The 13,803-nt window shown below is 34.1% G+C and overlaps 1 gene segment (V, D, J or C); it reads right to left on the bottom strand.

Annotated features, from left to right (window-relative positions):
• Positions 1–937: 937 nt before the first annotated feature.
• LOC127645120 (T cell receptor alpha variable 38-2/delta variable 8-like) lies at positions 938–6,599 on the bottom strand. The segment is given in 3 exon segments: positions 938–967; positions 6,161–6,468; positions 6,560–6,599. Coding segments are annotated over 3 exon segments (378 nt in total).
• Between the last annotated feature and the right edge of the window lie 7,204 nt (positions 6,600–13,803).

The following is a 13,803-nucleotide window of genomic DNA, read 5'->3' as shown; positions in this document are numbered from 1 at the left end:
TGGTTGAAGTCTCTGTTAAAATTGTTCACAATTGCTACCCAGTTAATTATACATTTGCTAAATTTAATAACAGTATTTCTCCTTTGTGCTCATTCTGTCATCAATTTGATGAGACAATTATTCACTTATTTTGGGAATGTGTGTACTGTAAAATTTTTTGGATTGACTTTTCAAACTTTGTTAAAAGGTATCTATCTTTGAACTTCTATTTAAGCCAAAAAATTGTGTTTTTTGGTGACTCTTTGAAATTAGACCCTTATCATTTTAAATTTGTTCTTAATTTGCTACTTTTTCTTGCCAAATTTTATATTCACAAGTGTAAATTTTCAAAGAAAACTCCTTCCTTTTTATTTTTAAGAAAGATCTTGATTTATATCTAAATTCGTTGAAGAGCTCTAAAAAATCTACTGCATGTAAGACTCTGCAATGGTGTCAATCATTTAAGCTAGCTTGATATTCTTTGTTGTTTTTTGTAATGTAACCCTCTGTACTGTACTCTTTAGTATTGTGTATTATTGTATTGGTTTTTGTATTTGTTATTGTTGCAAATAAAAAAAAAAAAATAAAAAAAAAATAAAAAAAAAAGCTACCGACAGGAGAGCAATAAGCTAGAGCAAGTATTTTCTAAAGGGAGGAAATATAAGTGTAAATTGTTGATTTTGTTTAAAATGTTTTGGATTTCATGAAGAGACAGTTAGGTTGAAAGAATCCAGTTAATTTTATGTTCGTGTGGATGTTAATCTTGAGGTATTACCGTGTGGAAATACTGGATGTGGTGAGTTATTGTTCAATCGCTGTTTATTTTGAAATAAGCACAAGACAATTGTGAATACACATGTTTATTGAAACTGTAAGATGTATGTGTTATTTGTAGGCTATGTGATTTTGTAATATAAGTTAAATCGTTGAGTTAATTAGTCTCACACGGAGCTGTAGTTCACGTGGCTTTGACGTGATACACGTGAGCCTGAAAAAGAGAGAGAGTTTAATGTAAAATTATTGAAAAACCTTTTATTTTGTGAATGTTTATTGTAATATAAGGAAATAACTTACCTGAGAGATATTGAACACAGATAAATATATATTGTGTTGCGATCTCTGGCTTTTTAATAGGTCAGGTTTTTTGAATTCATCGGAAAGTTCCGTTGATGGCGAGCTACCCAATCGAACGCTAGAAGAAGAGGAGAAGGAAGTTATCAAGAGGACAGCAGAGACTGAAATCGGGTTGTTTACATTCATTTCTTCGGGAAGGATGTTTTTTCCCCTTTTTGAATGGAACTGTGAATTGACAGATGCATCGTTGGATTTGAGATAAGTGACTGAACGAAATCTGATATCAGTGACTGATTGAACTGAACTGTGATTAGCTTTCAAAGTGTCTTCTTTGAGAGAAGAGGGTTATCTTTTAAACAGTGAATCTGGTGTTACTAGGGTTAATACACTGTGACGGTAACAGGTGACTGTAAATTTATTTTACATTGGATAAATGTGATTTGTTTGTTTTTTTTATTTTCCTATTGTTGATTAATTGTTTTTTTTTCTTTCAAGAAGGCCTACTTTTCATTGGGGAATATTATTCAAAGTAAAGTACTTACTCTATTATTGGCTCCTGTGTTCTTCAGTGAATATACACTACCTCCAGTAGCCGTTCCTGTGATTTTCTGATGTGCAATTGGTCCGTATAATTTATGTCAGCCGCTACAAAAGCAATTGTCAAAGATATAAATGTAAATGTAATTAATTTAAAATATTTTAAAATAAAAGAACCCTACCAACTTAGAGTAGGCTGGTGAAGATGAAATAGACTGAAATCGTAGATTAAAATTATTATTCAAAAATGTAAAGTGCATAATGTTTTAATTTATGCTGATGTATTTTCAGGGTTTTTGTATGAGTGTTGAATGTGTTTTAGTCACTGTGGGCTTCAGAGCGCAGTAGTACACAGCAGAGTCAGACACACGCAGATCTTGGATTGTCAGTGGAACTGAAGATGTGCTGATATTCGCATGAAATCGTTCCTTAAATTCTTCTTCATTATATCCAGATCCAGATAATTTATTCAGCATGTACTTGGGGGATCTATTTACTTTGTTCTGGTACCAGAATAGAGTTGGGCTTGTATAAGTACTTGATATGTACAGTTGATTGTTACATCTTCACCTTCAAATGCTGTTTGAACTCTTATATGCTGATCAACTCCATCCTCAGAATTACATGCTGGAGTAGAATAAAAGACAACATCAATAGACATATTACCCATTGGACAGGAAAATAGCACAAGGATATTAAATACAGTATAAAAGAATTACACATTTGATAGTGCAACTTACCCAAAATATATATGACAAGGATTACAATGACCCTTTGCCAGAGTGACATTATATCTGATGTGCTTTGCAACTGAAGTCACAAACTCTTAAAACAGAGACAGTGTGAATCCCCCCTTCTTTGTTCAACACTCTGAAATAACTGTTGTATATCACTTGGTCAGACACCTGGGTGGAGCTTGCGCTACAGTAAGTCACAAGTAAGTGTCATTTAATTCTGTTGACTTCAGCTCATCAAATTCTGTATAAATGTGTAATCAATGTTTATTAATACATGCTTGTGCATTTACCTTGCAAAACTTTATTTTTTTTTAGACTTGGAACCATACAGTATTTTATTTTGTTGAAATTTCCAGCAAATGAGAGGCTAAATAGCCTATTAATATCTTTCATGAATAAGCCTTTCACACATTAAAACTCATTATAAATGGTTCCACCTCTGGCTCCTTTTTATTCATTGATGATTTTATACATACAAACATATATATATATATATATATATATATATATATATATATATATATATATATATATATATATATATATATATGTTTGTATATATTAATAATTACATAATTAATTTAGAATTCAAAAGACTTTAATCTTTTTGTCATTTTTTACCAGATAAGGTGAAGTTATAGTCAATGAACCGTATTATATATGACTCTTATTATAAACAATAATTTTAATGTTTTGTAAATAATATAATTATATATTCTGAAAATAATTGTTTAAGAAATAAAATAATACAAATGCAAACAGGGCAACAACAAAAAAACCCTTGGTGTCCCCTTCAAAAATTGCTCTTGAGAATTGTTATGTTTATTGTCCCCCCCAACAGTGCTTCAGTAATCACCCCTTGGTAGTCCATTATGAGGAAATTTGGAGGAGAACTTGAGTATTGACGATACCATTAAAGGCCATAAGCAGTACCACTGTATTTACAAGTGAGAGTAGCTCTATCTCCTTCCCTAAAATCAAGCACATCACTTACTGGAGTTATTTTGTGTTCAGCACCTGAAAGAAAGAACTACAAGTACGTAGCATTTATATGTTTTACAAAACTATATATTCACATTTATATACTCAACTATAATCTGAAGATATGCAATTATATTAATATATTCACATTTATGTACTCAACTATAATCTGAAGATATGCAATTATATTAATATATTCACATTTATGTACTCCACTATAATCAGAAGATATGCAATTATATTAATATATTCACATTTATGTACTCCACTATAATCAGAAGATATGCAATTATATTAATATATTCACATTTATGTACTCAGATTTACATTCATATTCTCCATATACTATTATCACTGTACTAATGCTCATTGCATTCCTTCTATGTCCAACCTTGTATTCCTGTGTTATACATTCATGTTACCAGGAGTAAGCCTCATATGTTTAACCTGTATGTTAGAAGATTACTTAATTCCCTTTCTCTCCCCTTGTATATGGGTTTGTGGTAGTTCATGACCTTATGAGGCTTCAAAGCTGGATGCAGAGAGAGAGCTTAGTTTATAGTTGTTATTATTATAAGTAATGTACAGATGTGAGTCTAAGAACACAGGATGTCTCTAAGGCACCTGTATTGTATCAGGAAATGTATGAGTACTTGGCAAAGATATATGCATGAGCTATTCGACAGCATATTTCTTCCACTCAACCGCAGTTTTCGCATTTCAATATGTCACAACAATATGACCTGACGACTTGAGTTACAACTTAACCTCATGCAAAACTCTCTGAACCAAAAAGGAAGTCTTTTCTGGCACAGTCTCAAGAGGGTATAAAGACCTTAACGAATCTTTGGGTGTCAGACTAACACCTCAGCTCTGTAGCTCTGACCTCCAACTTTGAGGCCTCATCTCGACTCTCTGTACATTAACTTTTTTCCATTTACTAACTTAGTTCATTGGACAAAGACAAGACTTTGTGCTATTAGGTTTATTCGGCTTAGTCCTTGGATATATCTTTAAGATATATCTACTTAAAATTTAAAACGAAAGATTTATTTTCTGTATTATCACATTTATTCAGTGTTCATTATTTCATTTTTATTCATGAATTAAGTTGTTATTCCTTCTATAAATCATCTGATTTATTGAAGTCATTTTCATTGGCTGGATCTCACTGCATCAATTTGGAGGTTCCGGACTGAGATAAAGTTGAAAACAGACCAACATTGATCCTCTCCTGCAAGGCTCAAAGAGTAGGAAGGTGTCTTCATCTTCCATTTTTTTCCAAATTCTCTGTTGACTGGTTGTTGGTAAAGTCTTAATATATACTCCTGCCACCGGTTCTCTCAGTTTCAGTTGCAGACATGCAGACGAAGAGAGAACAAAGGCAAAGAGCAATAATCTCATAATCCAAGGATTGATTTCGAGTGTTCAGTCCCATACATTTGACCCTATGGGGTGAGAAAGTATAGAATCTTTGACATCCTGAGTGGCAGATAAGATGATAAGGGAGTAGCCGCTTTATGGTGCGCACCACTTTTGAGTTATCGATTAGTTCGCAATAGTTTTATATTGTGTGGTTGATAAATTGGTGAACCTGACTGATAGGTTCATTAGGATGTATCTCCATTTATGAGACACCACCACAACAAGTAACAGAGAACCTTGCAGTGTGAATTTATGTGTAAATGCAGAATAGTAATAGTAGTAATAAAAATAGGGTGGATTTGTGTAATGTGGGACACTTTTTGCAATTCTGACTTTTGTTCCATATTTCCATATGACGCCAAAATAATATATTAACACCTTATATAATTATGAAATTCCCAATATGTTCCCTTATTGAATCAAAAGACAATTTTCAGATATTGTCCTCAAAGGAAAAATGGCACATATATTAGTTTTTCTCATGCCAAATCGTTTAAGAATTTGTGTATTTTCTAACCTGGGACAGCTCGCACTGAAATCTGGGACATCATTGTAATCTGTAATACATTGCATTTAGGAATCTATTTCTAGATGGATAAGAAAATGTATTAGTTCTATGCATGGAATTAAAAAAAATGTGCCATGTTATAGGACGAGATTGCCACAAGGGTATCATGATAGCCCATCTATGTTTCATGGTGTCGTTGCAAACACTATCAAACACATAGTCAAACCCTGCTCACCATCAGTAATTATTCAGTATTGTGATATATTCTTCTCACTTCGCCCGAAAGGGGACATCAATTGTCTACCTTAACATCATTGTTGAGGTTGCTTTTTGAAGCAGGATTTCTGCTAAACAAAAAGAAAGTGCAACTTTTTCTCACTGAGGTGACATTTTTGGGAAAACATTAATATGATTATCAGCATATTCATTTTAGTAAAAGTTGCTGAAAAATGAAAATGAAATTCAGAATTACTAGTATTTGGTATGTTCGCCTTTAATGACTCTAGCTGGCATGGACTCCTAAAGTTGTTCAAAACCTGATGACTCGTGTTATCTCAGAATGGTTTGGGTATGTTTTAAAAAGCATCTTGTGTGCCTCAGTGGAAGCAAATGAGAAATCTGACAAAGGGCTTAAAATGGTCAATGTCACAAATTTGCTTAAATTTAATAAATTACGTAGAAATGAGTGTATCATAAGGTACATAAACTTCTGTGCTTCAGAGATGAATACCATTTTACATTATATTTTATTTTCACTTTTCCTTCTATTACCCTTTATAACTAAAACTCATTTCATTTCTAACCACACACAGGTGTTGTCGTATTATTTTAATTGTAGATTGTGGGTTTGATGTGGATTGAGATCAAAGTGAAAAATGAATATTAGTTTTTGTACAGCTTCACATAGACTTTGTATCACTGGGTTCCAAAGAGCACAGTAGTAGAGAGCTGAATCTGACAGTGTCACGCCATTAATAATGAGTTCAGTGGATGTTTGTGATGTTGTCGACTGAAACCGAGGATCAGAGGGGGTCCCAGTACCACTCGATGACCGAGCCGCTTTCCAAATTAAATACTGAGGTTCTGTGTTAGGATACTGTCTGTACCAGTAAAGTGTAACATCACTGCTGCTAGTATCATATGAGCAGCTCAGTGTTACTCTATCATCTTCTTTCTTAATGATGATTGTTCCTATATTTGGTTCAATCTGGTCTGCAGTCATCACACCTAAAACAAACCAACAAACAAGATCAAGTTGCACATAATTACCTCATTCACTTTTTGTACACCACTGGAATGAAAAAGTGTGACATTTTACCTGGAGTCACAATTAAAATCAGAAGCAGGTATCTTTCCATGTTTACTCATTCAGATTAGTTCTGTGTTGATGCTGTCTGTGTTCTGAGCTGTAGCTCTGTGTTACTGTGAGTCTCTGCAGTTCAAACATAAAGCCACGATGGAACTTCCTGTTTTATATGAGATGCTGCTATCTTTGCATTCTCAAGTGTCATATTTCTATCTTTGCATTCTCAAGTTTGTTAGTTTATGCTGTGCCATATAGGAAATCTTTTGCAGCAATTCTTAATATTTTGCAGGAAATTCCATTTATATTTACATTTATTCATTTAGCAGATGCTTTATTTAAAGAAAAATATTTCTATCAGGAAGACTTGCAGACTTGAGTGAAATTTAAGATAATATTTATTTGATAATATAAAACTGAAAAGTAATGTCTCTCTTTGGCGTATGGTGGTCTGAAGAAGTTGTACTAGGAACCGTCATCTTGCCGGAGATAGGATGCAGGGGTGAGGAGCAAACCCCCATGTAGGATTTCTGCTAAACAAAAAGAAAGTGCAACTTTTTCTCACTGAGGTGACATTTTTGGGACAACGCGTTGGTTCTGATGGTAGAAAACTGCTTCCAGACATAGTTACTGTGATTGCCAATTTGGCAAAACACTACTGTTTGTGCTTGATGAGCCATTGAAAGACTCAAAATCACTGTTTTTAGTTGGAAGCAATTAGAGCAGTTAACAATTTTACTTACCCCAGAAATATGTGATAAAGAAGAATATATTTCTCTGCCAGTATATCATCATAATGATTGTAACTAAAATAACTAAAATATGAATGTAATCCTAAATCAACAGTCTGTTTGTTTCAGACTCTCTAATAAAGTTGCACTAAAGCCTGTCACAAATATAAACACTTAGAGGAGTAGACTGACTGCACCACATTATCTAAATCCATACAGTTTGAGTGTCTTTTCCCTCTGAAAAGGATTTGTGGTGTATTTTTAATATAGCAACAACTTCTTAAAGTTCTAATCTTTTTAACGTCTTTTCAAACAGCTACTCATACTGTATACTTTTTCCACATTGCACTTGCTGCTATACTGTATTGTCCGCTCCAGTAAATTTACACTTTTACTGTATGGACTGTAGGTTCTCCAGTTTGGTCAATGGTCATTGTGTCTGCAAATTGTATACATCATGAATGTATTGTATACATCATTGTTGTTTTACTCATTACTCCATTGTGTGTGTGTGTGTGTGTGTGTGTGTGTGTGTGTGTGTGTGTATTTATCACTTTGTGGGGACCAAATGTCCCCATAAGGATAGTAAAACCCGAAATTTTTGACCTTATGGGGACATTTTGTCGGTCCCCATGAGGAAAACAGCTTATAAATCATACTAAATTATGTTTTTTGAAAATGTAAAAATGCAGAATGTTTTCTGTGAGGGTTAGGTTTAGGGGTAGGGTTAGGTATAGGGGATAGAATATAAAGTTTGTACAGTATAAAAACCATTATGTCTATGGAAAGTCCCCATAAAACATGGAAACCAAACATGTGTGAAAAATCACTCAGAATGAATTTAAGTGATCTGTTCGGTAGCTGTTTGTACCAGAAGAGATTTGCATTTACTGCACTAACAATAGTGTAATTGCACAGTAAAGTCACTTGTTCTCCCTCAGTTGAAGTCATTTCTCTTGATGTCTGTTCAACTTTGTCTTGTCCCCAGCAAACTGGAAAATATACATTTCACAATACTGTTTATTTTATTTATGTATTAATTCATTTATTTATTTTTGAAAATTAACAATCATTGACATACATCAAGTGACTCAAACAAATAGGCTCAATAAAGGGATTGTGGAAAGAATGTTCTTACCAAAACCTTGTGCACTGAAGAAAAGAGCAATTGCCACCCATTTTACCATTGTTATTGTGAGTTAAAGAGAAAGAATTGTGAAGTACTGTAAACTAATATGACACTCTCTTTATGAGAGATCTCTGCAACCACTTTTCTTGATATTTTCTGCTCTCACATCCTTAATTGTTTAAGGGTGTGCTTCCCCCTTGTGGTGACTACATTTACATTTTTTAAATTTATGCATTTGGCAGACACTTTTATCCAAAGCGACTTACAGTGCACTTATTATAGGGACAATCCCCCCAGAGCAACCTGGAGTTAAGTGCCTTGCACAAGGACACAATGGTGGTGGCTGTGGGGATTGAACCTACAACCTTCTGATTACCAGTTCTGATTAGCAGTTAAGTCCTTTAGCCCACTACGCCACCACCACTGCACCTTAATGTAGTGGCCTATATTTGAACCATAAAGTACAATTCCTAATATTAAACCCACTGTGACTAAAACACATTCAGCACTCATACAAAAACTCTCTGTGAGCATTCACAAGTTTGAATCATTTACAACTTAACTTTTTATTTTTGTAATTTGTTGATACACATGTTTTAATATGTGTTGAAATTTCAACTCTATTCAGATTACTTTGGGTTTCAGAGCACAGTAATACACAGCAGAGTCAGACACATGCAGAACCTGGATTGTCAATGGAACTGATTTTGAAGAGCTGTCGAGAATTGCATTAAATTTCTCCTGGAACTCTTGGTTTTTATCTCCATACGTACTGATTTTGTTCAGCATGTATTTAGGGGATCCGTTCACTTTTTGCTGGTACCAGAAGAGAGTTGGTGATGGATCAGTACTTTCATATGTACATTTGATTGTTACAGCTGCACCTTCAACAGCAGTTTGAAAACTTGTATTTTGGTGTACAGCCTCCTGAGATTTACACCCTGAAAATACATTTTTAATGTTATTTAATATTTTTTTATTTCATAATTTATTACAATTCAAAACTAAATCAATAGTGTAAAAATGTACTTACCCCAGAAATAAGTGATTAAAAATACTATATATTTTTGCCAGCTGGTCTTCATAAATAGACTGTGCAACTAAATAGAATTTACACATCAAATACAACAGAGATTTAAGCCCCTTTATTCTTCAATCTCTGTTTGCGAGGTGACTCTGAGCACTGTCATGTGCACAAGCATCTGGAGGAGGAGACTACGACAGTATCTGAATACAAATAGTTTCATTATCACCTTCCTCTGGGGATTTAAAGGGCATAATGACGCTCTATTTTTGTAATCTTTTCTATTTTTGACTTTTGGGGCTCTGAGTTTAAATATGATATTGTCCTCAATTTGATGCTGCGTAAAATCCATTATTGGATTGGATATCCATAATTGGAAAAAAAAAAAGTAGAACATGAAACCAGGAGCTTTAAATTACATGCAGAAATGGTAATTAATGGGAATAATAATTATTGTACCTGATATTATCAGAAAAAAATAATATTTGTGTGCTGTCTTTTATGATATAGTAATAGTTTGTCTACAGACACTATTAATTTATAATCTCCTGGTACAATTAATCCACGATTCCCCCCTTACCAAATCTTTTCTGTTTCTGGTTACTGTAGGATCATTGCCAATTGTCACTGTATGACGATGGGGCTTTATTTGAGAGATCAGATCTTGCGATGACAGATGCTTAAATATAAGATTAAACATGAATGTTTTTGAAATGCTAGAACAAAGAGGTTGTGGTTATGAAACATGTTCTGTCTTGATGACTTTATTTTGTATTTGGGAATGCTTTGTGATATACTGAATGATAGGGGCTGTTTGTAGTAGAGCTCTGTGTTCTTGTATGAGAGTGAAGCATTCTGTGATCACTGTGGGCTGCAGAGCGCAGTAGTACACAGCAGAATCAGACACATGCAGATTCTGGATTGTCAGTGGAACTGTTCTTAATGTGGAATCGATTGTGGAAGAAAATCTCTCCTTAAAATCAGGTGCTGTATTTCCTTTACCAATTGTGAATTCACTCAGAATGAATGTTGGTGATTTGTTTGGAAGCTGTTTATACCAGAAGAGATATGCATTTGTATTAATAGAAGTATAATTGCACAGTAAAGCAACTTGTTCTCCTTCTTGTGCAGTCTTTTCTTTGGAAGGCTGTTCAACGCTGTCTTGTCCCCAGCACACTATAAAATATATTTATCAATTAATAATTTGCAAATAATGAGTAGATAATCTCAAACAGATATTAAAGTGCAAATAACAGAAGTCTGTTCTTTTCAAAAAGATGTGATGTCAAGATAATAGTAAAAATTATCAATTTTGCCATTACTGCTTAAGTTCAAAATGAAGAATATTTTAATAATAATAATATCCTTCTTATGATTCTTTGCGTTGTATTTTAAGATTCTCATACTCCTCAAGTCACACCCTGTATGAGAATTTGAGGGATGATTCCTCTTTGTGGTGAGTTTGAAAACATTTTGATTCAGCAGTCTATAAGAATACATTACATGCTATCAGTATCCAAATCATATATATTTATTTATTTTACTTTGTTTAGTTTTATTTATTTATTTTGCCATACACAGTGGGGTGCAAAAACTTGATTAATTTGTGAAAAGAGATTAGAAATAAGATTATCAGCATATTGATTTTAGTAAAAGTTGCTGAAAAATGAAAATGAAATTCAGAATTACTAGTATTTGGTATGTTCGCCTTTAATGATTCTAGCTGGCATGGACTCCTAAAGTTGTTCAAAACCTGATGACTTGTGTTATCTCAGAATGATTTGGGTATGTTTTAAAAAGCATCTTGTGTGCCTCAGTGGAAGCAAATGAGAAATCTGACAAAGGGCTTAAAATGGTCAATATCACAAATTTGCTTACATTTAATAAATGACGTAGAAATGAGTGTATCATAAGGTACATAAACTTCTGTGCTTCAGGGATGAATACCATTTTACATTATATTTTATTTTCACTTTTCCTTCTATTACCCTTTATAACTAAAACTCATTTCATTTCTAACCACACACAGGTGTTGTCGTATTATTTTAATTGTAGATTGTGGGTTTGATGTGGATTGAGATCAAAGTGAAAAATGAATATTAGTTTTTGTACAGCTTCACATAGACTTTGTATCACTGGGTTCCAAAGAGCACAGTAGTAGAGAGCTGAATCTGACAGAGTTACACCATTAATAATGAGTTCAGTGGATGTTTGTGATGTTGTCGACTGAAACCGAGGATCAGAGGGGGTCCCAGTACCACTCCATGACCGAGCCTCTTTCCAAATTAAATACTGAGGTTCTGTGTTAGGATACTGTCTGTACCAGTAAAGTCTAACATATCTGCTGCTAGTATCATATGAGCAGCTCAGTGTTACTCTATCATCTTCTTTCTTAATGATGATTGTTCCTATATTTGGTTCAATCTGGTCTGCAGTCATCACACCTAAAACAAACCAACAAACAAAAAAACAAGATTACTTGTGAGTCAAGTTGCACATAATTACCTCATTCACTTTTTGTACACCACTGGAATGAAAAAGTGTGACATTTTACCTGGAGTCACAATTAAAATCAGAAGCAGGTATCTTTCCATGTTTACTCATTCAGATTAGTTCTGTGTTGATGCTGTCTGTGTTCTGAGCTGTAGCTCTGTGTTACTGTGAGTCTCTGCAGTTCAAACATAAAGCCACGATGGAACTTCCTGTTTTATATGAGATGCTGCTATCTTTGCATTCTCAAGTGTCATATTTCTATCTTTTATTTATTTATTTGTTTGTTAGTTTATGCTGTGCCATATAGGGAATCTTTTGCAGCAATGCTTAACATTTTGCAGGAAATTCCATTTATATTTACATTTATTCATTTAGCAGATGACTTTTTTCAGGAAGACTTGCATACTTGAGTGAAATTTAAGATGATATTTATTTTATAATATAAAACTGAAAAGTAATGTCTCTCTTTGGCGTATGGTGGTCTGAAAAAGTTGTACTAGGAACCGTCATCTTGCCGGAGATAGGAGGCAGGGGCGAGGAGCCAACCCCCATGTAGGTACTCAACTGGTGGTGGTGGGGTGGTGTAGGTTGCCGTGTTAGCACATTGAAACAGCAATGTGATTGTGAGCATACTTATAAAGCAACGGCTTACATGTGATTGGTTGTAAAATACCCAGCTAATTGTGAGATGATGTGCAGCTGCTAGTCTTCCCGCTAGAACTACACTGTGCTTACATAAACATGCATGATAATAAAGAGCCAACAATATTAGCAGTGCTTCAGTAAATATTTTCATGAAAAGGATAGTGTAAAGGCCATACTGTAGGTATAGCAGCAGAATAAAACATAAAATAAGTTTATATATGTTAATAATAGAAAGTGCCTCCACATACGTAGGCACTGCCTCTAATGGCCACTAAGCAACTCAAAATACATGACAGTTATTTTATATCTTCTGATTTAGTGTGTCAATAGAAAATATCAGTTTTATATTTCCAAACATTCCTTTTGCAAATTGAATAGAATAGAATTAGAACAAATAGTCCTGCAACAGATGGTATGGGCCCCACAGAGCCCGGATCTCAACATTATTGGGTCAGTCTGGGATTACACGAAGAGACAGAAGCAACTGAGGCAGCCTAAATTCATAGAACTGTGGCAAGTTCTCCAAGATTCTGGGAACAACCTGTCTGCCAACAACCTTGAAAAGCTTTGTGAAAGTGTATCTAGGAGAATCGGTGCTGTTTTAAAAGCATAGGATGGTCACACCAAATATTGATTTACAGATGTTTATGTTTACTGCACTTTGTATTAAGTTAATTAATACATAAATATACAATTTTAGTTTTTATTTTAGATTTTCACCTTTACCAGTATTGCCATAACTTGAGTTATTAATTAATACTTAACCACACACAGGTGTTGTTACAATTATAATCATACAGTGAGTATTGTAGATTGTGGGTTTGATGTGGATTGAGATCAAAGTGAAAATGAATTTCAGTTTTTGTACAGCTTTACATAGACATTGTATCACTGGGCTGCTACTCTTAGAGCACAGTAATAAAGAGCTGAATCTGACAGAGTCACACCATTAATAGAGAATTCAGTGGATGTTTGTGATGTAGTAGACTGAAAACGAGGATCAGAGGGTGTCCCACGTCCGCTGCTTGATCGTGCAGGTTTCCATATTAAATACTGAGGTTCTTTATCTGGATACTGCCTGTACCAGTAAAGATAAACATAACTGCTGCTTGTGTCATATGTAGGGTATGCAGGTCAGGTTTGGGGAATGTACAATTAATTCCAATGATCGTAATCAATGATTAATCATACGGTGTGACCCAGATACCAATACATATAAAACGCCCCAAAAAGGGCT

This window comes from Xyrauchen texanus, chromosome 6, assembly GCF_025860055.1.
Source record: "Xyrauchen texanus isolate HMW12.3.18 chromosome 6, RBS_HiC_50CHRs, whole genome shotgun sequence".
Lineage (NCBI taxonomy): Eukaryota > Metazoa > Chordata > Actinopteri > Cypriniformes > Catostomidae > Xyrauchen > Xyrauchen texanus.
This window is presented reverse-complemented; position numbering and strand designations above follow the sequence as displayed.